We start from the raw sequence: 26,011 nt of genomic DNA, 5'->3' as shown, positions 1-26,011 counted from the left end.
TTGACGAGAGTTCAATAAATACACTAGCAGATCATTTATTAGGGTTTGGTGAAATTGTGAGATTTTATTTAGTCAATACTAATTGATTTGTGAGTCTTCCAGAAGATAACTCGATTAATTGGCGGGTAGAAATGAAAATTTTAAACTTCTTAATTTCATTATATAAATATTATAAGAGGTTCTATTACGTTCTCAGGGTGTAGATCAAACGGTTGAGGCGCTTGTGATTAAACATAGATTGCAAATATCGCGGGTTCAAAACTCAAGAGGGACATATTTTTATTGATTTTTGATAATAACCTCTTTTTAATGAAATATTATAATAACCTCTTTTTAATGAAGTAAATACACTGTGATTTTGGAAACACTCAAACTAAACTACTCATTAAGCCTTTAATTGCGTTCAGAAACATAAAAATACATCATAATAGCTGGTATAAAATCATAACAAAGTTTCTTAGCTTTTAATTACAAAACTAATTAAAAGCCCTAAAAACAATAAGATGCAAATAAAATACAATATCTTCACTTTTTTTTCTGATTCAATCCTTGAAGCTACACTCCTTGCAAGTTGATCCTCTAATGACTTATTTGCCTTTATCAAGATAGGAATTATGTCTGTACATCTTGTGCACACATCAGATCCTGTGGACGAAACACAATCAGACCATATAAAGAAATCACATTTTTTGCCCTAAGTTGAAAAAAATATAGGGTTTATGGTCAACAATTGTAAATAAATTCCAACTTTATTTGCAATTTCACTAACCTGAGATGCACAATTGTAGAACCTCCGACCTGGATTTTTGGTGGTGCTTGATGTTCTTTGAATGGCTTCAACTCCACAAAAACAATAAACCTGAGATCGATTGCTTCTGTTACTGGATGTGGTGGTCCTCGATGAGATTTCTTCCATGGTGAAAAATGAGTTTTTATTGAAAACAAAACTAGATATATAAGTATATATATAGGAGGGTTTAGAAAGGAGTTGTTGTACACATGCTTTTTATTGCCGTTTTAGGATATTTATATATGTCTTTGTACAGTAGCGGGTTGCAAGAGTAACAGACTCTTTTGAACAATTATATTACATATTTTAACCTAATTGATTGCACGCATTTTTAACAAAGAAAGATGAGGACCATTAATCCATATTTACCATTCATCAAAAGATGCATCACAAAAAGTACCCTTAATTACAATACATAAAACATGTTAAGAAAGCATTTTAAGATAATATATATTTACCATTCATCAAAAGATGCCATACAAAAAGTACCATTAATTACAATACATCACAAAAAAACCAAGACCAGCAAGGCTAACATCACCATCACTCCGCCTTGCCCACAGTCTCTGCCTCCATCTCCTTAAAACTCATGTTGGTTGACACCGTAGTTATGGTGTCAACCGGGGTCACACACACTGACTCGTAGCATTCAGACTGTTGTTGCTGATAATCAGCAACCATTGCTCGAAACACAATGTCGTCTTCCCACAACATGATTATAACATGATTGGAAGGTGTTTGTTTTTTCGGCTGCGAGTGTAGCCCAAATCGCTTCGACTTTCTTCAACAGAGAGTCGTCTTTGTCTTTCTGAAAATCCATCGGTTTTTTCACGATGGCCTTCACGGTTTTCTCAGAAGAATTCATTTTTATTATCTTTCTGAAACTGTTAGTGTGATTGAATAACCAAACTTAATGTAGTTAAGTTTGATTTGTAGTAAGATATAGTAAGATCTAGTAAGATATAGCTTAACTTTAATGTAGGCTATCATTACCATAATATTTTTCCTGGCATTTTTGATAGGTGACGTATAATTGTGATCAATTAATTCTGACAGGTGATATAAATGCAAGTAATCTCTAGATTAAACAAAAACACATGAGACAAATTGGTGCGTTTCCCAAGCGTGGGACACCCTTTTGTTTTTTTATTACAGTTACTATTCGTCTGTGAGCATTTTGGTTATATATACCTACACCACATTTGTGAAACTCATATACCTACATAATTTTAAATTATTTTTTAGTTAATAATGGATTGCTCGTCGTCGTCGTCATCATCATCATCATCATCATCATCATCATCCAGATCCTACAAGGCTGCCCTCAGAAGGCGAATTGAGGCTCAAATCGAGGTAGATAAAGCTTGTCGGGAAACTCTTACTGAAGAATTTGTAAAAACTAGCAATAGCTTGGATGCCAGGGATCTCATTACAAAAGTTCTTACTCAGATGCCCGCTAGTTGTATCCGAGATCTTGCTGTTTTGTTTATGGTTGATGTAGGACAGAGAGAGCTTGACGAGTTAAAACTTTTGGGCAAGACAATTCTTGAACTGAATTGCTCAACGGAATTGAAGTTGAAGTTTCTTATGTCACTCAGAGATTAGTAGTAATATAATTTGTATGTTTGTGATGGTGTGTTTATATGTGTGTTTTGGTGATAATAAAATTTTTATGTTTGTGTTAAAACATTGATTCAACATGTACCTATTATCTTAAAGTGCATTACAAACTGATAACAGAAGACTAGAGATCTCCATAAGTTCATATCATTACAAGTATCTTAAATTACATAGCAGTCAGTTTTGAAATCATTCAAATTTGTTGTTGCCTTTTCTTAAGTTCAGCAATCAACTCTTCTTCGGTTAAACGAGTGTCGTCATTTTCATGGAATAGCAGTGCTTTCTTGATAAGAGTAATTCTGTGTTGGTTTACATCGAGAGGAGGATTTTGCACAAATACTTGAACCTCAAACCTTTTAGTTGTGTTTGTTGTATACGTCCTTCCTTTTTGAGATTACACCCCCATGGTCTCTTCCCATCATATTTCTCCATGTGTCTCATAGCAAAAATACCACAATCTATTCCATTACTTTTTGTTCTCCATGTCATTTTCAATCTATTGATTGTTGCTACTTGGATTTGCTGAGCAATGGGGTGTTTGATTGTTTTAAGATACATGCAAAAGACGTTTCTCTACACAAAATAGAAAGCAATTTAACTATTTTGACAATTTTTATAACATGTATGTATGTTTTTTGGGTTAAAGGTATATATGTTTACCAGCATATCAGGAGTCTTTCCGTATCTTTCTTCAAAATTCTCTCTAATTGCTTTTGATTTGTCTTCTAAGCTTTTAAACTTTGCATCAGCTGGTATTTCTTGGTTTGCACTGTTGTCAAGTCATCACTCCTGTTTGAAGATTGAAGGCAACCACAATGAAATGATCGTGTTGTAGAATTGGCACGAGCACTATAGCAACCTCCTTGAGTGATGGAATTCCACTCCTTGCCATTTCTCTTGCCATGTTGTCTGAAAACACATCCAGTCTTCTTTGTCTGTGTAACCCCTTGACTCAGAATAATGGTCACTTGTCTGTATATTAATTAAAATGCATATGATTAAAGCGTTTATTCAGCGTTTTCTAATAGTACAAACAAAATAGATTAATTTGTACCAGCACATTGCTTGAAGTAAAGAATCTGAACGGTGATGCTGCAGATTTTTTCTTTTCTTCATAGTTCATTACTTCACTGAATGCATCCAATGCATTGTCGGCTATATAAATGCCAGGACAGAAGCTTTCAAAGACCACCTTGAACGATTCTGTCTGAGTGGACTTGTAGACCTCCTCCCAAATGTCTCCAAGACAAAAAAAATATATACTCTGAAAGTATTTCTTCATCTTCTGTGACACTAGCGGATACGTCAACCTCTCTCAGAAGATATGTAGAGCTCAGTGTAATGAGGCTATCACTTGTTGACAATCCGGTGTCAACTGTTAAACATAAAACAACTCACATTAAATTTGACTGAAAATAATTGTAACTATAAGTAAATACCTTCAACCCCTTTTGGTTTTTATTTATAATTACATACCCTCTTTTGCCCACGCAACCACTGTATTAACAACTTCATCAATATCTGCGCACGAGACATTGTTTTCTTGACCTGCATCACCTGCATCATTTTTTACGACAGCCAAAGATGTAATATGTTCAACTGTGATTATAATTAAGCTGGTATATAATTAAGCTGGTGCATATATGATATACCTTTCTGAACAGCCACTGGACCACCAACACCAACATCTGAATCAAATGCATCACACAGATGTAATAAGTTTAAAAGAACAGCATAGTGTTTTAAGAGCGTTTTAATTATACTAATAATTAATTTAACCCAAATAGCTTTTAGAGCAGCCACTGGACCACCAACACCAACATCTGAATCTTGTGTTTTAGGGACCACATTATTAGTGAATCCGTTTTCCCATTCACAACATCTAGCAAAGATATTCTCATTTGATGGATGTCTATCCTTTCCTTGACGGACCAACTCGTTGATCTCGGAGCAAATTTTATCAAATTTCTTCAACTTGTTATCCATTGCCTTATTCCAAGACTGTAAAAAGAAAATATAGTTTGGGTTAATTCAAAAACATTTTCAATTTATCCCAGCCAGTTGTAATAGAGTTAAATAATAGTCAACAAGCACGATAGGCATTTGCAAACTTAAAGGTGAATAATCGCTTACATAATCATCTAAATCTTGTTCAGCTGTTTGATGGGCATTATCTGTTTCAGATGCACTTTGACCGTCTGTTTTTTAATTACATATAATGTTGTATTACATAAAATGCATGTAGAGATAAGAGATATGAGAGTTTTTTACAAGAAAATAACAAGTTTAATACCATGTTCTTGTTTCTCCTCAGCTGCAGTGTTTTCTTCAACTCCAGGCTTACCGGCAGCAATAACCGTCACAGCAGCAGTAGCAGCAGCAGCCGCAGCAGCAGTCTCATCAAGTTTCTTCCCGGCAGCACTAACTGTCACAGCAGCAGTATCAGCATCAACAGCATCAGCAGTCTCATCAAGTCCCTTCCCGGCAACACTAACGGTCACAGCAGCAGGAGCAGCAGCAGCCGCATCAATCCCTTTCCCGTCAACACTAAACGTCACAGCAGCAGCAGCAACCTCAGTAGCATCTTCTTCTAAGGGAGGACCATTATTCTCCAAGTATTTTTTCATCTTATTAAGAGTAGTTGTTGTTATGTAGTTGACTGCAGGCGTTGTGACGGGAGTCCCAAATGGACCATATTTTTTCTGGTATTCATGCGTGTAAAGCATCACAAGGAAGGTGATCGGACCGTTGTATTGAACGTTGATACCTCTCCATTCTTCCTTTGTCGTTTTCAAGTTTTCAATAACATAGCTGCACCAGTCCATATTTGGAATATCGGAGGTTTTATCAATTGCGGCGATGAATCGTTGATTGACTGTTGTTGATTTTGTCACAAATCCTATACAGGTGTTGACCAACACAAGGAAATTAATGTTAAACAGTTCACCAACTCCTTGATCCGCGACCAGTTTGTCTTTCACATGCTTTATACTTATTCTTGCACTTGTCGGGAATTGAGATTTGAACAAATCTGTAGTAACATCTTCCCCCAATCTTGGTCTATTCTTGCCTAAAACAGGAATCTTACCCATTGGTATCCCCAACACTTCATGTACTTTTTGTGGTGTTATCTTAATAACACCGCTCCCAATGTTCAATTCATTTAAACGGTTATTATAGTTCATGAGCAACCAATATCCCAAAGTTGTTGGAGTTTGGGTTACTTGAAGTCTTAACATTGACCCGAAACTCATTTCTTCTACATAAGTTTTTTGGGCAATGGTCATTGCCTTCACTGCATCAACAATATTAATAGGTGCACACCTATTCATCAATTTTTGGTCTACAAATTCAACAAAAGGTTGTCCCCTCTAGGCTGGCTTCTTTTCTTTAACGACTCTCTTTTCGGACGCTGAAAGTCCGGGCCAGAGGTGCTGGGTTCCACCTGTTTCCGCTTTGACAACACCCTGTCGATTTTTGTGTCAAGGTCTGAATCAGAATCTGCTTCCACAACATGTTTTGTTTTCCCCACCGGAGCAACTTTTTTAGTCTTCCTTTTATCACTCTTGTTTTTTTCTTTAACGGCTCTCTTTTTCGGACGCTGAAAGTCCGGGCCAGAGGTGCTGTGTTCCACAGGTTTCCGCTTTAACAACAACCTGTCGATTTTTGTGTCAATGTCTGAATCAGAGTCTGCTTCCACATCATGTTTTGTTTTCCCCACCGGAGCAACTTTTTTAGTCTTCCTTTTATCAGTCTTGGTTTTTTCAACAACTGAATCACATACATACAATAAAACACGGGGGTAGGGGATAACAACACGAATCACAAGGAAACAGAAAACTCTTATAACACATTACAGTGATAAATTCTCATACCAAAGCCATAACACACTAATCATACGCATATAACATGCTTTAATATTATACATAGATTTAAAAAAACAAGGATATGTATTTCAACAACAACAACACGCTTATCAAACGTATTATTACATAAGAAGATTCAAACAAATGCTTACATTTTAAGATTAAGTAAACCTAAAATGCTAAAAAAATGATAAAGTAACACCTGTTCCATCTTCATTCTGAGACCTATCATGCTTTGCTTCGTCCTTGGTTCCGTTCCAGAAGTAGATGAGTTAGGGTTCTTCATTTTGGTTCCGTTCCAGAAGTAGATGAGTTAGGGTTCTGAGACCTATCGTGCTTGTACTTGTGCTTGTGCTTCACTGTAGAAACGAATCATCGACGGTTCCAGAAGTAGATGAGTGACTTACGAGGGTAGTTATTTGACCCTTTTAAAAGAAGGCGCGTGCTTTTAAATTTTAATCGTACGGTAGTTATTTGACCCTTTTAAAAGAAGACGCGTGCAAAATATATATATATATATATATATATATATATATATATATATATATATAATATTAGTGGGTGGTGGTGGGTTCAGGTGGTCATGATGGTGGTTGACGAGGTTACCTAAGCTGCGTACCCAATATGCAAACTCTGGTGGTGTCAAATCGGCAGTGGAGTTTGATAATCTGGGTAGGTTCACTGGCCAAAACAGATCAAAGTTTGCAAGTTTTTTAGGGGATGTTGTAAGGGAAATAGTTGGCTTGAGACATTTAAGTTGGAGGGAGTTCACAAAGGAGCTTAGAGATAAACTGTGGGAACAAATAACGGTTATTCTTTATTTCTATTTGTGCATTTATATTTTGAGATGTAATTTACCTTTACTGTATTATATTATGCAGAAATATTTTGAGATTGAGGCTTGTCGCAGGCCTTCTGTGATGAATCGGCTCGGACACCTTCTTCGGGATTTCAGAAGAAAAATGTATGCCAAATACATTATGCCGAACATCGGTAAATCTCTGAAGCTGAAGGCGATACCCAAGGGACACAGGACGATGATCAGGCAAGAAGACTGGGATCGCTTCGTTGAGTACACACAATCAGAGCAGTTTCAGGTATAAATCCTCTACTCTGCAAACGTAGATTGATCGACTATATATGGTTTATGTTTTTTGTTTAAATATAATGAAATGATTATAATGTGTGGTTGAAGAAAAAATCGGCTTCATCAAAGGGAGCTCGAGCAAAGAATGTTTTTGATCATCACATGGGACGAGGGGGTTATACCTACCTTCGAGAGAAACTGGTAATCACCATCAGCTGCTTTCTCTCTAGGTCAATGATTTGTTGGTTATGTGTCTAACGCATGATCGTCAGCTGCTTTCTCTTGAATATTTTACAAGGTCAAAAAGAAGGAAATTGGACCGGATGAGATCCATGGCCGTGAATTAATGTGGATGAAAGGAAAGGAGGACAACGATGGTGCATACAAGAATGCTGTTGTCGAAGGCGTGACAACCAAATTAGTATGTTTTAGTATTAAACTTTTTAAATCATATTAAAGTCAATTCATTGCCTTATGTTGGTGTCAAAAAAACTTGAGTCTGTATAACTTTTCTCAACACTTTATGTGGATACATAAGCGTGTTACAAGTGTATTAGAATATTTGTTTTCTTACAGGTTGAGCATGAGAAGCAGATCGCCTCCGGAGCCCTGGCACTTCAACCGTGCACAGATGCCGTCACCTTAGTGCTTGGCAAAGAGAATGGTGGGTTTTTAAAAGGGATTGGGTACGGATTGACAACAGGTAAATATTGGGGTGTGAGTCGGGTAAAAGGCTCGTTTAAGCAACGGATTGCCCAACTTGAGTATGAGGCGGTGCAGAGAGATGTAGTAGTGAACATGTTGACGTCTCTACTTGAATCCACGAATGCTATGCTAGCAAGCCGTGAGAAGGAACGGTTAGCATTTGAGGCCAGGTTCAGACATCTCGAAGGATTGTTGCCGGAAATGTCGGCAAGTCAAATAAGTGACGTATGCTACATATTAATTAATGCATTCGACATACATAATTGGCACTGTTTTTGTCACAATTCGTAGGTAAATCCTGTTCCCAACCAGGTTGGTTCTAACCAAAGTACTAGTGCTGTGACGCAAAATAAAATGCCAGGACCAGTAAGTATCTGACAGTTTCTTTGTTTTTTACAACTTTCCATGTGATTTTTCATTTTCCATAACCTAATAAATTGATTTGTAGGCCAGTTCTGTGGGAAACATCTTAACCTCAGGTGAGGCTGTGCAACAAGAATCCGCTTCTCAGGTAACCATTTGACAGTTTGATTGATTTGTTTTAATAATTAACTTTCCATGTGAGTGTGCTGATTTTTCATAAGTTAATTGTAGCCCAAGTCTGCGGATAAAATAGTTGTCGAAACGGTACCCGCTCCCCATATCGCGACATCAGTAAGTATTTGACAATTTCAGTACTTTTTATAATCCGTTTCCAATGTGAGTGTGCTCATTTTCTATTACCGAATTGCATGCCAAGTCTGTGGAAAAAGTGTTGACCAAACGGTACCCGCTACCCATATCGCGGCATCAGTAAGTATTTGACAATTTCAGTACTTTTTATAATTCGTTTCCAATGTGAGTGCTCATTTTCTATTTACCGAATTGCAGGCCAAGTCTGTGGAAAAAAGTGTTGACCAAACGGTAGTCGATCCCCATAGCGCGACATCAGTAAGTATTTGGCAGTTTCAGTTTTTATATTTTATAACCTAATAAGTCCAAACAATTCCAATTTCTGTTATATTATCAATGAAGCCTGTAGAGAACAATGTTGACCAAGCATCAACACAACGACACCACACTCCGGATAGTAACGGCTCGAAAAAACCATCAGTAAGTATTTGACAATTTCAGTTTTTTCTTTAATTGTTTATTGATTCATTGAATGGTTTTTAGGTAAAATGGAGAAGCCGTAAAAGAAAAGTTGATGTATCTACGGATGAAGCTTCCCAACCTGCTGAAATAAAGGTATGTGTTGTGCGAAACATTGTTAATTTCCCACCAACATGGGTATATACTTATATATTGACTTCAACTAAGCCATCTTAATTTCACATGTTAGTTTATAGGTGTATAAGTGTGGTTTGTGTGTGCATGAAAAGCGTAACAAGGTGGCAAATGGTAAAGTTTATTGGTCACCGGTTCCACAACAGTTGCATGGAAAAGCAACCCCTGATGGTTGCTATAAAGTTAGTATTGATGGAGCCATAAAGGAACAAGCAATTATTCCATGTGAGGCAGGTGAAATTACGACTGTTGGCAACGCAATTGGTACTTTTGTTGCTTGGCCAGAACACCTAATTGTATGTGACCAGGAGGTTTGTTCCCTTTTAACTTAACCGAACAAATATCTATGTTCTTTTTGATTTAGTTTAAAAAATGAACACTTGTGTTCATTTATGTTTGTTTGTTTATAATCTAAACTAACGTAATTGAACAAAGATAAACGAACATAAACGAACTTCCCGCCGAAAGGTTCACGAACAGTTAAACGAACGTTCGGTATGTATGTGTGCATACTATTTTTTTCTATTTAATTACAAAATACGACATTAATTATACATATTTGTTTTTCATATTCTATTGTTCCAGCTACCACCACTCCCATCCTCAAAAGAACTAGACAGGGCTGGCAAGAAGGCAAAGGCAAAGTACACAACGATAGACCGGGGTGACCAAACAGAAGACAAGGAGCAGTGCCAAGAAAACCGACGCCTTAGCTAATATATAGGTAGTCGTTATTTTTGTATTTTGTAAGATATTTTGCATATGCATTTGCTTAAGTGAATATTATTGTTAATATAATTTGTTTCTAATTTTGTTTTGTCATGCTTGCTTATAGTTGTTTTATATTACTGCACAAAAAATAAAAATAATTAATATATTGCCTAATTACACACAATTTGGCCGCATAGAACACATTAAATAGGTGTGGCCAAAAGTAAGACAATAGCCACACCTGAAATTACAAAAATTAGAGTCTATAAATGACCATTAGCCACAACACAAACATTTTTGTGTGACGAAAAGTTTGACAATAGCCACACTTTATATTACAAAAGCATTATGTGTGACAAACGGTAAAGACAATGGCAACACCACAAACTACAAAAGAGTTTTCGAGTGGCAACTTCACAGTTTTAGCCACATTGACAACAACCTCCAGTGTCTATATGATATTATTAGCCACACAGTACCTAACTATGTATGACGAAAAGTTTGACAATAGCCATACTTTAAATTACGAAAAACATTAATGTGTGACAAACGGTAAGACAATGGCCACAACACAAACTACAAAAGAGTGTTTGAGTGGAAACTTCACATTTTTAGCCACATTGACAACAACCTCCAGTGTCTATAGGATATTATTAGCCACACAGTACCTCACTATGTGTGACGAAAAGTTTGACAATAGCCACACTTTAAATTACGAAAAGCATTATGTGTGACAAACGGTAAGACAATGGCTACACCACAAACTACAAAAGAGTTTTTGACTAGCAAGTTCACATTTTTAGCCACATTGAGAACACCTTCCAGTGTCTATATGATATTTTTAGCCACACAGTACCTCACTATGTGTGACGAATGGTTTGACAATAGCCACACTTTAAATTAGGAAAAGCATTATGTGTGACAAACGGTAACAAAATGGCCACACCACAAACTACAAAAGAGTTTTTGACTAGCAAGTTCACATTTTTAGCCACATTTACAATAATCCCCAGTGGTTATAAGATATGATTAGCCACTAAGAACTTCAATATGTGTAACGAAAAGTTTTACAATAGCTACACTTTATATTAGGAAAAACATTTTGTGTGACAAACGGTAAGACAATGGCCACACAATAATCTACAAAGGAGATTTTGAGTGGCAAGTAAACATATTTAGCCACTTTGAATTTAATATCTAGTGTCTATATCATATAATTAGCCACCCTATTATTAAATTTAAGTGGTCATTTCTTTACTATATTCACATGGTATAGATCACAATGTAAGCTTAACACAAACCTATTGGCCACATTAATATAAAATTCATGTGGCTGAAACATAAATTCATGTGGCTATATAGATGTAATGGTCACTCATAGTAAATTGACATGTGGCCACTTTCTACCATTTAGCCACACTTATTGGAGAGACTTCTTGATGGCCAACAACTAATGTCTGTACCCTTTAGCCACACTTATTACCACATAAGGCCACTAAAACTGTGTGTGGCCAAATCATACCCACGGTGTCGCGACCTTTGGCCACATATGTCCTGAACCAAATGTGTGTGGCTAAAGGCCTACGGCCACACTTTTTTCATGTGGCTGAAGGTCAATACTCACGTAGTGAACGTAGGTTATAAAGGAACAATTTAGGAAAGATGAATTAAATATAAGATTTCGTACATATAAATGACCTATCGACTGGATAAAAAAATTAATGAAAGATCTTACAAAATTTTGTACATATAATGAATGTAGGTAAAATCATTTCAATGACTTTTGCTAAATAAAATTCTTAAATTTCTATGTGGAAAAGATCATCATTTAAATTAGTTTATCTTTTAAACCTTTTCTCTTTCTCAACTAACATTGAAAAAAAAACTCTATTGAATATACAAAAAACCAACGATAGTTTACGTGATTCAAATTTGCAAAAACCAACGACAGTTTACGTGATTCAAATTTTAATTTTTAATGAAAACACGAGTATATCTTATTTTAATAAACCATATACATAATTAGCACTTAAAACAATTTAGTTAATCCAACACTCCATGAATTACCGTATTGATATTGTTTGAGATTTAAGAACAACAAAACAAATTTCTAATTCAACCCAAAATTGTGTTAATTACAATATGGTTAATGTTTAAGATAATAAAGAACAATAATATGTTAATTAGACGACATACCTTATGATGTGCAATCCATCTCCAAAGCAAATCGTGCTGATAATGTTTTGTGAAATAAGCCTAATAGCCAAGTAATATGACAAAGAGATGTAGGGAGAAATATGAAGATTTTATTCATTCGTATATAACACACTAGGTTAGGTACCCGTGTCTAACACGGGTTTAACACATGTGATTTTATAAACATTCAAAATTTCGATAATTATTATTGATTTACGAACGTAAATTGTATCATAACGATCATATATACTATAATAAAAGAATAATTGATCTGATTGTTACCCAATCAAATGAATGTAGTCCAACAACCAAGGGAGATAAAAAGGTTATAAGAGTGAAACTAATATAGTAAGTGCATAACTTTCTTTGGTGCTATGACACAAAATTCAAAGAATATCTCAACTATAAAGAAACTATTTCATGATTCATACAACATCAAAATAGTCTATAAGTTCCTGTACTTAAAACAACAATATATGTAATTTCCCAATAACCATTAACCTGTTAGTTATTTTAAAAAATCACTGAATCATATGTTAAACAAATACATAAAACATTTGTTCAAAATACATGAAATGATTTACAAAAACAAAAATACTAAAGCAATTCGACAAATTATCTAATGTTTCAAATAAGAATGGGCTTGGTATCATACCGGTACCGACGGGTGCCACTTGCACATCCCTAGTTTTAGGTGATCACTTGTTTAGATTACCAATTGCATCATCAAGTTGAACATCTATAATTACCTTCAAGAAACCAAAATATAAACTCAAATCAAAATGAAAACATAGATATTAAAAGAGTAACATACACTTCTAATAATCCAAACTTATAATGGAAATACCCTTTGAATAATTTTTTCGTGGTTTAATGCATACATGATTGATCATCCATAATCAGCTTTAACTTTTTTGTTCTTTAGGCATGCATGAGTGCATGACATGCTCACCAATTCATGAAGACGCTCGTTTAAGCAAGACCACATTGAATGTTCACCGATAAAAAAACAACACGAGTCAACTGCCTTTAATACTTGAACTTGTAGAAATAAATGGTGGAGATCAAGGGGACGAAATTTAGTGATGGTGGCTGAGCTTTGCAATGATATTCTAGGGCTTGAAGACGTGGTTTGATTATATAGGCAGATGTACAACTTGTAGAACAAGCAATCAACTCGATTAGGAAAATGAATAATATCTTGATGACAAAATCGGTTCTTATGATCTCCAAAATCTTGATGGACTCACAAGGAATGAACCCAAAAAATTTACAATAGCATATTAGTTAACTTGTAGCTCAATTTTCTTGATTTATGGTCGTTTAGGAAATGATTTATCATTAAACGAGAATCGAAAACAAATTTGGGTGAACAAATGTTGGTTCGTGCGACGCAAGGAACACATGGTTTCCGTTCACGTTACGCTAAGGGTTCCTTCCACCAAACTCTGATATTTCGACAACTTTAGTCCTTAAAGTTCCAAAATTGCATTTTAGCTATTTCAAGCGATTTTAAGAGTTTCTAAGGACTATTTGGCATGATTGAAAGTTATAAAATTAATAACTAAGTTAAAAAAATTAAATAATAATAAATATAAATTTTTATTAATACGAAATATCCGAATTACGTTCCCGAATCGGGTAAACAAATACGAATACAAATACAAAAGACCCGAAATGTTACAGTGAACCAAGTAGCTATTTTAAGGCTAAGTCGAACCAAGAATGAGTTCGTGCTATGAATGTCGGCATCGATTTGATAAACAAGAATGAAACATGGAAGTTAGTTGAACTTCCAAAGGGTACAAAATGTATCAGGTTGAAGTGGGTGTTCAAAATCAAACAAAGTGTGGATGGAAGATAAACAAGTACAAAGCTCGGTTGGTTGCAAAGGGTTACGTGCAATAGCCCAGGATTGACTTTGATGATGTTTTCGCTTCGGTAGCCCGAATCGAGACCGTTCGGCTACTAATCGCATTGGCTGCATCCAACAGGTGGTAAATCCACCATCTTGATGTAAAAACAGCTTTTCTACATGGTGAATTGAAAGAAGTTGTGTTCGTTTCACAACCCAAAAGATACGAGAAAAAAGGTGAGGAGGCAAAAGTTTACAAGTTGTCAAAGGCCTTGTACGGGTTAAGGAAAGCTCCCCGAGCTTGTAACACAAAACTCAATAACATCACGAGACATGAAGTTTCAAAAATGCTCCAAGGAACAATCGGTTTACCGAAAGACGGATCAGAAACATTTTTTGATTGTAGTCGTGTATGTGGATGATTTATTTGTGGTAGGTACAAGCTCGAGTAAAATTTCCAATTTCAAGAAGGTTATGGCGACCAAGTTTGAGATGTTGGATCTCGAGAAGTTAACCTACTATCTAGGAATCTAAGTATTCCAATGAGAGGAGGGGATAGTAATTACACAAGAAGGATACGCCAAAAGAATTCTAAAGAGGACCGGTATGCAAAACTGTAATACGTCTAAAGTCCTGATGGATCATGGTGAAATACTCAAAAGCCGATAAAGAAGTCGAACTCGATGCAACCGAGTATCGAAAGGTAGTGGGTTGCTTACAGTATTTATTACACATCGTCCGGATATGGCATACTCTGTGGAAATTGTTAGTCGATATATGCAAAGCCCACGAGAATCTTATGGTATGACAATACGACACCTATTGAGATATTTGAATAAAACGACGAGTTGCGGGATAAAGTACAAGAAGAATGGGTCCGAACGACTACTCGGGTACAGTGATAGTAGTCACAACATTGATGAGAATGATGGTAGAAGTACCACCGGCCACATGTTTTATTACGGGCAATCTCTAATTACATGGTGCTCACAAAAGCAAGCGACAGTTGCACTCGATATAGCGGCTTCAACAGCTGCATGTCAAGTCGTATGGCTCCGAGAGTTGTTGAGAGAGTTGATAGCACATCCGCAATAGCCCTTGTGAAAAATCCGGTTTTTCACTATCGAACAAAACATATAAAATCTCGTTTTCATTTTATCTGAGATTGCTACAACGACGGTGAGGTTGATGTTGATTAACAGGAAAGAGAAACGGGCATATATCCTCACTAAAGCACTCGCAAGAATCAAGTTCACGGAGATGTGCGAGTTACTTGGAGTTAAAGACCTTTCTAATCCGAATCAGGAATTAGGGGTTGAATGTTGGATTAATTTCTATTCCGGGTCACAAGTCGGTGAACCGAGCCTAAGAGGTTTTAACAAGTCAGTTAAAGTCTAAGGGGTATTATGAAAAATTCTTTCATTTGCATGGTGACCAAGTTCACCTTATTGGCCAAGTTGACCTTGTTTCCCAAGTTCACATGTGGCCAAGTTGAGTGGTTGGCACATATTATACTTGATGACCAAGTTGAGTGACTAGTAAAAATACATGTACAAAGTTAGTGTTAGATACAACAACAAACACAACAATCACCACCATCACTATCAGAGATATTGTAATAAGTTTTTTTTAGCTATAAGTCGTTTATTTCTAAGTTGTTTTTTATAAATCTTACACGTTATGTTCCTTTCTTGAGATTCACCTTGTAGCTCTCATAACTTGAAATAAAGCTAAATCAGCAATCAGCTGGTTATAACCAATTCAAGGTTCCGATATTGAAGATTGGTTCTTATAATAGATTAGCAACGGTGAGACTGTAATGAGTAACAGAACCAAAAAATAAAAATAAAAATTAAGGATTTTGTAAGACATTGTATCTCATCTGTATGTCTAAACTTTAGGACACCCACACCACGAAGGACTAACGCGATCACTAGTGAAATTTGGAATTTCCGAATCGATATAATTCAAACAGTCTTATTTATAGTGTTAATAAAGTTGATGATCACTAACATTAGTGACATGAAACATGACTATTAACATACTAGCTAGTGATAGGTCTTTAGTCAATCAAAATTTAATATCTACCCAAGCCTTTTATTTACCTTACTTAATTACATGACCATAATAAGGTTTTTTCCTGGATAATATGGTGATATTTCTTCTAGTATACGTTGCAAATATCTTATTACCTACCATCTAACATTGAAATGGTTAGTTCATTATTAGAATTATTCCCATATGATTGTGCAGTATCTTGCAAACCTTCTCCGACATAAAAACCAAGTTCTTTGGGTGAAGGCAAGGTACCCTCACTCCCCAACATCAAGATCACAGAATTCATAGTCGGTCTATCTTCTGGGCGAAGTTGGACACACAACAAACCAATATGAATGCATCTTTGAACCTGAGATACATTGATTGATTCACCTAGACAATTAGCAACCAACTCCAAAGATCTGCCTTCATTGTAGAGTCCCCATGCCTGTCAAGATCAAATAACACAAGTTATGTTTTGGTATTCCACGTACATGGGCAAGTTGCAATAATAGAATTAACCAACTTAATTTGTTCTCGTTTCTATTCAGATTACTAGCTTTGTTCAAAGTAGCACATCATCTTTTTTAAACCATAACTGGATGAGTTACCTTTTCTTTCTTTCTTTTTTTTAATGTTTTAAACCATTCATATAATTTGCATTTCTAAATTTCTTGCAAAAACTTACATGTCCCATAAGTTATTGTAGTGTTCCTTGTGGATGAATCCTCTGTTTTTCACTCCACATATGATTTCCAGGACCACTACCCCGAAGCTATATACGTCCGATTTGATCTAAAAGACACCGTCTCTTGCGTACTCTGGAGCCATGTAGCCGCTGCCATGAATCAAGGTCATTGTAAATAGTTCGCAATATAAAATGGAATGAGATGAATGTACACGAATCTCACTATGTTTCAACCACTCTATTTGTGTTTGCCTCTATCTGGTTTCCTCCAAAACTTTTAGCTGTGCCAAAATCTGATATCTTTGGGTTCATATCCGTGTCAAGTAAAATGTTGCTAGCTTTTAGATCTCTATGTATGATTCTAAGTCTAGAATCTTGGTGAATATACATAAGTCCGCGAGCAATCCCATTGATAATGTGGTAACGTGATGGCCAATCAATGAGTTTGCTTTGACTTCTATCAAATATGAAGAAATCGAGACTTTTATTTGGCATGTATTCATAAATCAACATATTTTCAGTTGCCTCTATGCAATAGCCTAAGAGCTTTACAAGATTGCGATGTTGTAGTTTAGATATTGAAATAACTTCATTCTTAAATTCGTGAATTCCTTGAGTGGATGTTTTTGCTAACCGCTTCACTGCTATTTTTTTTCCATCTTCGAGTACACCCTAAAACATAACAAATTATATTTGTTTAACTGATCATTAAAAAAATCGGTATGTAAACTTGTATAACTAGAGATTCACGAATATATATATATATATATATATATATATATATATATATTGTTAATAAAAAAATAAAAATTAATGTCATTGAGGACCAAAATACAAATGCAATGAATTTTTAATTATATCAGCTTATATATAAAGGTTATTATTAATTAATTAACCAATGAAGAAAAAGTCATAAAACCACATAATTAAATTAATCCAAGAAGTGAAGGCAACAAATGTATGTTTCCAAAGTCAAGGCCGGCATTATTTGTTTAACTTATAGTATTATATAATAAGTAAAAGTTAACGTATAAATAAAATTAGCGTTTTAATTATGAAAATCAAGCAAAGTAATTACATCATACAGTAATTACATAATTATTCTACTTGTATATATTATTACTTTACTTGATTCTCACAATTAGCATGTTAATTTAATTTGTATTTGATCTAAATCCTTGTATAGTAACACATTAAGTTAAGAACACCATATGTACAACGTGGAAATACCTTGTAAACAGGACCATAACCGCCCTCACCAAGTTTTTATTCATTGAAAAATTGTCTGTAGACTTAAGTAATGTAGACAAGCCAAACAGTGGAAGCTCTAGATCTTCGTCATCACTTCTGTTTTTTCGATCATGTTCAAACAAGTTTTTGGGTGTCCCTGTAAAGTGGATGATTCTTATAAAAGAACTAGCAACACTTGGTGCATATATGTGACAAAATGATTCAGTACATTTGGGTAATATTTAACGGTTTTTGATTTGATAATAAAGCACAATGTTATAAGACAACCGATAAAGAGTATTCAAATTTCTTCATACCTTTTTGAGGTTGCTACTTCCTATTGAAACGATAATATAAGCATATCAAAACTAGGATGACTAAAACCATAAATACTATGGGGACCATAACTCGTACTCTTATCCTTGTACTTGAGCTTTTCCTACTTTCTATCAAGTCTAAACAACACATAATGTTCAGGTGATCGGTATAAAGATAGTGATAGTTATAAAAAGGGCTACACCATCCCCATCTGATTTCACACCATCAAACGGTCGTCAACAAAACATTCAGACTACATTTTGACAAAAAAAACCAAGATTTGAAACTTATTGGTCATGACGGCCTTTTGAACAACATTTAGATAGTCGTGCTAATTCCATTGGGGGTCAAACTTGAAAATTATTTGTTGGAAACTTGGAATGACTATCTAAACGATATTCAAAGTCGTTCCGGCCATAAACAATCAGACTTCAAAATTTTTTGGACAAAACAGTTGTCCGACCTCTATCCAGCCACGGCCGTTTGAAATAATGTAGGAATAGATGTCAGACGTGTTTGTATAGATGACCCCATAAGAAAAAGAATGTTTTGATTAATTTACCTAGCTCTGAAGGTGCCATTCGTATGTAAAGAGTGTCCCCATCTTTTGCAAACGTTCTGATATCAACTAGGTCACCGAACCATAGGAAGCAACCACTACCGGCGCCCGAGACATTGGAATTTGTGTAAGCAGTACATGAACAATTGCTTTTGCACATCTTCTCACATTCCACAAGGGTCAAGGTCTGGTTATACCATGACCACCGAGTGTCAGGTAATTTCAAGTTAGAATATTTGTTGAACCCTTCCCCCGGTCCACAATCCAAAGGGATGGTGCGTTGACATCCTTCTGACGAATCTGCAGCGCTCCACCGATCAGGAGATCTTGGTTCAAATCCCTTCAAACATTCGCAAACCGGGGAGTTGTCAATGTTGCACATCCCATTTGGCCCACACACAGCGTACTGATCACATTGATCGACTTCTGGGGCCAAAAATATGTTCCATTTCTCCTTGTTATCATCCCACAACAAGCGCTCCATACGACCATTTGGGCGTAACACCACCCGCGTTAAAACTAAAGTATTTGTAAGATCAAACTGGAAGTAAATTTCTTTTTGATTAATAACAAAGGTGTTGTTGTACATCGGGTTCTGTCTAAAATTAGGATTTCTAGTATACCAGAGTCCGCTCCATGGACCTCCCCGGAACCATATTTTTGGGCCCTCCCATACGATCACTTGAGGATAACCTCTCGTATCAATCCCATAAGAAAAAATTACCAGAAGCAGGATAATCGTCGGATTTCCATGACGTGAAGTGCCTTTCAATCCCGGTAACCAAATTCCAGCCATGTTTCATTCTAGGAAGTAAAGTGTCTGTCAGAAAGTCGAAACTTTGCCATATGGGATTTTCTTGATTTATATAATTACCGTCTTCTTTATAAATTATGACGTTGCCTGTATCTAGAAGCTGACCGGTAGGATTTCTAACCGATGTTATGCTGGATGAGTTCCATAGGACAGTGCCAGTGGTGGTGTCCCGAAGAACTAAAACTCCTTGAAGGGTGAGAGTTAACTTGCCAGAGGTATGTGTGAGTGGTGTGTTACGGTTGGCTACCCAACTGTTACTTGCGCTCTTTTCTTGTACCAGATTCCGACGTAATGGTTTGTGGAGATTCCCGGGCTGAAGAAACCAAGCTCGAAGGTTTCTTGTGGCGAAACGAGTGTTTCGTTATATCTAATGGTTTGATTTGCGGATAGTATGTTTGCAGCATAACAACTGCAGGTTAGTGATGCATAAAGTACAACAAGGAAGACAAATATCAACTTGGTCTTGGTCACTCTACTTACCGCCATTAACGTATCGATAATCATAATACACTTACAATTTTGCAACAAGAACATTTTGATTCATGTCTGAAAACTAGAATCAAAAGTCCATTTAGATGGTCCCGTGCATTATAAATTAGGCGTATATTTTCTTTCTTTGAAAGGGAATATAGTATTTCATTTTCAGCCTTTCATAGTCATCATCAGTTGAAATAAATATAACATCAATCAAATAATGCAGGTACTCTTTATTTTCATTTTTTTAGGAAATAGCCTAATACCAACACCTCTAGTGTAAACTAAAAGATGTCATTAGTAGATTTAGCCCTTTCAGTAATTGTGTAATAATTTATTGGAAAAAAGAAGATTCAACTTGCGTTGGGTCACAAATAGCAAACAAGTTTTAGTAGTCCAATAATTAATCTACCAACAAGTTTAAATTGTTCAGCTAATACACACAATAGCATTCAACACTATAAGCATTCAAGCAAATATACCAAATAATGTATAACACCAATAAATAATCTAACAACTAATCTAGCAAATAATCTACTAATATAATTAAACATGCTCGAGTTATCCGAAATAATTGTTTAAAATCGGCAAAAGTGATCCAAACTAATCAAGTATTTAGTGGTGGCAGTGTAAAAGTTTAACAGAACAGTTGGAATTTAACAATTTAATCTAACTATCTATATAATTGCCAATCATAAAATACTAGGTGTCGCTCTCAGGTTGTTCCCTCATTCTCTAGAGCCACCAGATTGCTTGATTTATTAATGGGGGTTCTCATGCATTTGACCCGAATTCGCGGGTATAGGTCTCACCAAACCCAGATGGTCTTTAAATGAGTTATAACATCTCATTTAATTGTAAAACTATTTCATAAACAAACAATAATTTTTACGGGTCATGGGTCTCACCAAACCCGGATAACCCTTAAACAAGTTATAACATCTCATTTATTTGTGAAATAACCCCTTAATTATCCAAGAATAATTTTCACGGGTTATGTGTCTTACCAAACTCTAATAGCCCTCAAATGGGTTATAAGATCTCATTTATTGATAAACATTTTCATTATCAAACCCTAATTTAATTAATTTGCTTTACATGTTCTTCGTTGATGGTCTATTATCTCCATCGTCGGTGTCAACTAAATCAACGCCTCTTTTTCATTAGACAAATATTTGTGTTCATGTTTGTACATTTAAAAAAATCAATATGCTTGTGTTCGTTTATGTTTGTTCTTAAAAAATCTAAAAAACCTAAACATCTCAACTGATAAAACCCAAACGTTAAAAAATATAATAACAAACTAATATATATGTATTAAATTAAAACAAAACTACGTTAAAAATAAAATAATCATCATAAAATAGCAAAACGATTAAAAACAAAACTTTAAATAAACTCCCGTAACACGGGAGGATCAAACTAGTTGTATATATAGTATATTAAAAAAGGTTTGGGTACATTAATTCACGTCCTATCTCTATATAACCATTAGAAAACGTGCTCGAAAACCCCTAACCGGTCCCAAATTACCTATGGTTGCAAATCGATTTTTGGTTTCGATTTTGTTTTCGGTTTAGACACGGTTAACCGATTAGAGTTTAGACCATAAGGTAGGTCCCCCCTATGGATATGAACCATATGGACATGCATATGGATATGAAAAACAACATATAAAATGTATTAAAAGTTTTGCTCTATGTAGACGGTCAATTGGGCCCATCAACGAGATGATACGTCTCCCCCGACCCGACGTATGAATCAGCCCAAGCCTGAAAGGAAGAAGCCCGGTCGCTATTTAGATTAAGAAATGGAGCCGTTATTTATTTTCAGTTTTGCATGTTTGTTTTTAGTATTTGACTTGGTATTTACATGTTTAGGTTACTATATATGTTTAGGTTACTCCATCTAGATAGTGGACATGTTTTACATGTTCTCCATGGAATAAGGAACATGGATGGTTATCCAAGTTCCCTACATGTTTAAATATATGTTTTTGCATCAAGAAATATATCACAAAATTGTCTCATATTGTTCTTGTTTCTCTGTTAATTTTTTAGAGTGTTTGCCTGCTATAAAAGGCTCTCTTCACGAGACTTTCGCAAGCACCTGAACCTTGATGATGGAGATATTTACCAATTACATATATTTTGAAGTTATGTCCTCAGTGGGCCCGTTTTAACATATATGTATTTAACTTAGGTGTTCTAAAATTATTTTTTCCTATATGTTTAAACATTTTAAAATTATATAAAACCAAATGAAACATATATGAATTTTTATTAGTAATGAATGGTAATTTTTTTCTGGATAGAAGATAATTTATAATGAATAAAAAAATTAACCTAACCAAGCTTTATAATTGTTAAATTTAAGTGAAAGTGAAAAATAAAATAAACAGTAAATAGCAAAGATTCATATGTGTTTTATTTGTCTCATTTAATTTTAAGTTTGCTTAACACTTTCTAAAAAGTTTATACAGAAATGAAATACTTAATCAAAGTTGAATATAAATAAAAATACTTTTGAGTAACTTTAGTGGAACATTTGAGAAATTGTTGGTTCATGTTATCCCTTTTTTATTCTTTTTTCATTTAGGTCGATGAACACACAAACCTCTAAAATCCACCTAATGCCAACTTTGTAGGACTCGAATCTGCACCACTATAATAGGATTTACTCTTAATGTCACTAGGCGAAGAGGCCATTGGCTTGGTTACTGTTATCTGAAATTACTCTTAATAAAATTTTAAGTTCTATACGTTATGGATATAAATGAAGAGTCAAAGTTCTATCTGATTTGTATAATGAGTGTAGAGTGTAGTATGAAGTATGTAAGTTAAACATTAGGAAATAAATATAATTATATTATATACCACACAATCTCTTCAATATGATGTCGCACAAGCATGTTTACACAAGATGTATAAATAGTTAGTAATCAAGAATCTCTCGTCCTGACAAAATGAAGCATATGAAATAACTTAATTAGGCATAGTTGCAGAGATCGTATAAGCAATAACCACAGGGCATACACTTGTTACCACACGACCCACAATGTCTCTTGCCGTAAGCCAAATTCACACACTCCCCTCCGCAACACAAGTTTGTAAACTTGCACTTGTTCTTGCATGCACCACAGTTATGTTTATCCTCACTCAAATCCATACACTTATTGTTACAACAAGTCGAGTTTTTGCCTTCTAAGATGTAATCTTTCTTGCAGTGGTCTGCCGCCCGAGGGTTTTTGCTTACAGCTAGGAACCGACGTACCCGCTTTGGAAACGGTTTCACGTGTTGTGATTTGATCAGTGTTTTTCCGCAAGTGTCACCTATGCAGATGATTGTGAGCATGATGGCTACAGCAACCAAGAAGAGTACTTTAATAATCTTGTACATTTTGGTGACAGAAGGTTAAATCTTTTAATGATTTTTGGTGAAAGAATGTTTGAGGTTTGATTGAGTTTGGGGTTTGTTTGGTATTATGGATAGTTTCTAAATAATTATAATCGTTTCATATGCTTTGGCATATACTTCATGTTTGATTTAACATATAATTTGTATCTAATATATAAACATTTTTTTTATTGATAGTATATTATTTTTCAATCTGTGTAAGGCACAGGTTACTAACTTAGTATATATTATATATACAAGAGTTAAAGGTTAGTAAAAAGTCTCATTTAATTAAAAATGTAAAATACTAATCAATTCTCATCAAATGACTCTATTCAAGGGTTTCATGACAATATGAAAAGTTTAATACGTATTAACTATTCTAATTAATCTTCATTCATCATATTCTAATTTTCCAACATTCCCCCCACGTGAATGAAGATGAATCAAAACATATAAAATATTCAATGGAACTTCGACAGTTGAGCATTGCAGGTTAGGTATGTGTTAGCTTTGAACTTTCCTTTATGAAGCACAATTAGTCTCCTAACGATTAGTAGACACGATGTCGTCCTTGAACAAACCCCTATTTTTGTAGAAGATAATACACTAATATGTATAGATCAGTTGGTAATCGCGAATCTGTCTTGGTAACAAAATGAAATCTCATCATCTTTCTTGTCGTGGTCTGCCACCTGAGGGTTTTTATATTCAGCAAGGATCCGACTTACCCGCTTGGAGAACGGTTTCACGGGTTGCGATGTGATATGTGTTTTTTCACGAGTGTCAGCAATGAAGGTGATTGTGAGGGTGATGGCTACGGCTGCCAAGAAGAGTACTTTGACGATGTTGGACATTTTGGTGACAGAAGGTATAAATCTTGTACTGATTTTTGGTGAAAGAATGTTTGGCTTTGATTGAGTTATTGGGAGGCGTGAGGGTGTGGCATCGGAGGTTATATAGGGTGGCTTGTGGTGGGATTGACCCAAGGAACCGGGGCATGGGGTGTGGTTGTCTTATTGTTAGTTGTATTAGTTAGGGTTCCAGCCCATGTAGTTGGTCAAAGCCCATAGGCCTATTATTGGTTGTAATTAGGGTTTAGCTTGTGTATATTTAGATGGTCACCCATTTGTAATATTCACTCATTCAATAAACAACAATTTCATTACATCATCCCTTTATTTACATGGTATCAGAGCTATGGCTCTCGATCCAAACCCTAGCTGCCACCTGATCTGAATCGAAATCTGACCAGCCGCCACCAGATCTGAAACGAAGCTCCGACCTCGTTGCACCTTCTGTTCTGTCACGAAATCTTTTTCCGAGACGTCACCTACTCACACCACCACCACCACAGTCACCAGAATATCTCGTTTTACCTCACCTAAAAAATCACCGCCGAACCGCCACCACGCGCCGCTGACTCTCCGCCACCGCTTCCCACGCGTCAGCACGTGATAGCGCGTGGCTGGTTTTCTGGTCACCGGATTTTTTTCCAGATCTGTTGTTATTCACTTCCGCACCTCCCTGTGTTGTTAGTTTTTCAATTCGGGGACTTTTAGTTTTCTGTCTCAGTTCGTGTGCTCGTATTCATTCGGTACACTAACCTTCAGATTCAATGGATGACAAAAAGGCTATTGAAAATAAGAGCTCCAGATATTATCAACTATTCTGCTGTCCTTCGCATTCCCGTTAAGCTTGACTCCAAAAATTGGGGTTCGTGGAGTCTCTTTGTCCTAAAAGGTCTTACTAGTGTGGACAAAGACGCCATCTCACTAAACTACCTCCTGATCCCATTTCTAGAGAATGGCGTATTGATGATAGCGGAATCCAAATGGCACTATGGAATGCCATGGACCCACAAATCCTTACTATTACTCAAAACTTTTCCACCGTGAAGGAAATGTGGGATCATCTTTCTTCATCTTTTTCGACTAAAGAGTCTCTTTCTCATTCATAAATAGTGGTCCAAGCCTATGGCCTGGTTGAGCAAGGCGATTCTACATTCACCGAGTACTTTACACGGTTTTCTAAACTCCAAGATGAGCTTCGTACTCTATTTCCACCCACTACTGATTTGAAGATCCAGGAAGAGCGAAACACCAAGATGGATGTCATGACCTTCATTGTCGGGTTATCACCTAATTATTCGATCGCTCGACCTTTATTGTTGAGCAACCCCACCGCTACATCCTCTGTTCCATCTTCGTATCATTTGTTACTAGAGATGTATGGTCGTGATACATCGGCTATGTATACATCTACTGGTAAATGTATTGGTCGAGGCTCTCATATGATCCACAAAAAGGGTATTGGACGGGGTGGCGGTGTTGTTTGTCACTATTGCAAGGAACCGGGTCACACGAAATAGGATTGCCCGAACCGTCCTCCTAGAAGCT

General features: G+C 35.8%; 1 protein-coding gene and 1 pseudogene across 1 annotated transcript; one reads left to right on the top strand and one right to left on the bottom strand.

Moving 5' to 3' along the window:
• Positions 1–14,840: 14,840 nt before the first annotated feature.
• LOC143587630 (secreted RxLR effector protein 161-like) lies at positions 14,841–15,191 on the top strand. The gene has a single exon (XM_077068872.1). The coding sequence runs from the start codon at positions 14,841–14,843 to the stop codon at positions 15,189–15,191; it is 351 nt and encodes a 116-aa protein (XP_076924987.1).
• Positions 15,192–16,284: 1,093 nt separating this feature from the next.
• LOC143587633 (G-type lectin S-receptor-like serine/threonine-protein kinase At4g27290) lies at positions 16,285–20,246 on the bottom strand (annotated as a pseudogene).
• Between the last annotated feature and the right edge of the window lie 5,765 nt (positions 20,247–26,011).

This window comes from Bidens hawaiensis, unplaced genomic scaffold (assembly GCF_021521415.1).
Source record: "Bidens hawaiensis isolate Kalapana, Puna unplaced genomic scaffold, B.hawaiensis_p1.1 tig00035663_1, whole genome shotgun sequence".
Taxonomy (NCBI): Eukaryota; Viridiplantae; Streptophyta; class Magnoliopsida; order Asterales; family Asteraceae; genus Bidens; species Bidens hawaiensis.
The sequence above is the reverse complement of the archived record's forward strand: the minus strand, read 5'-3'. Positions and strand labels throughout refer to the sequence as shown.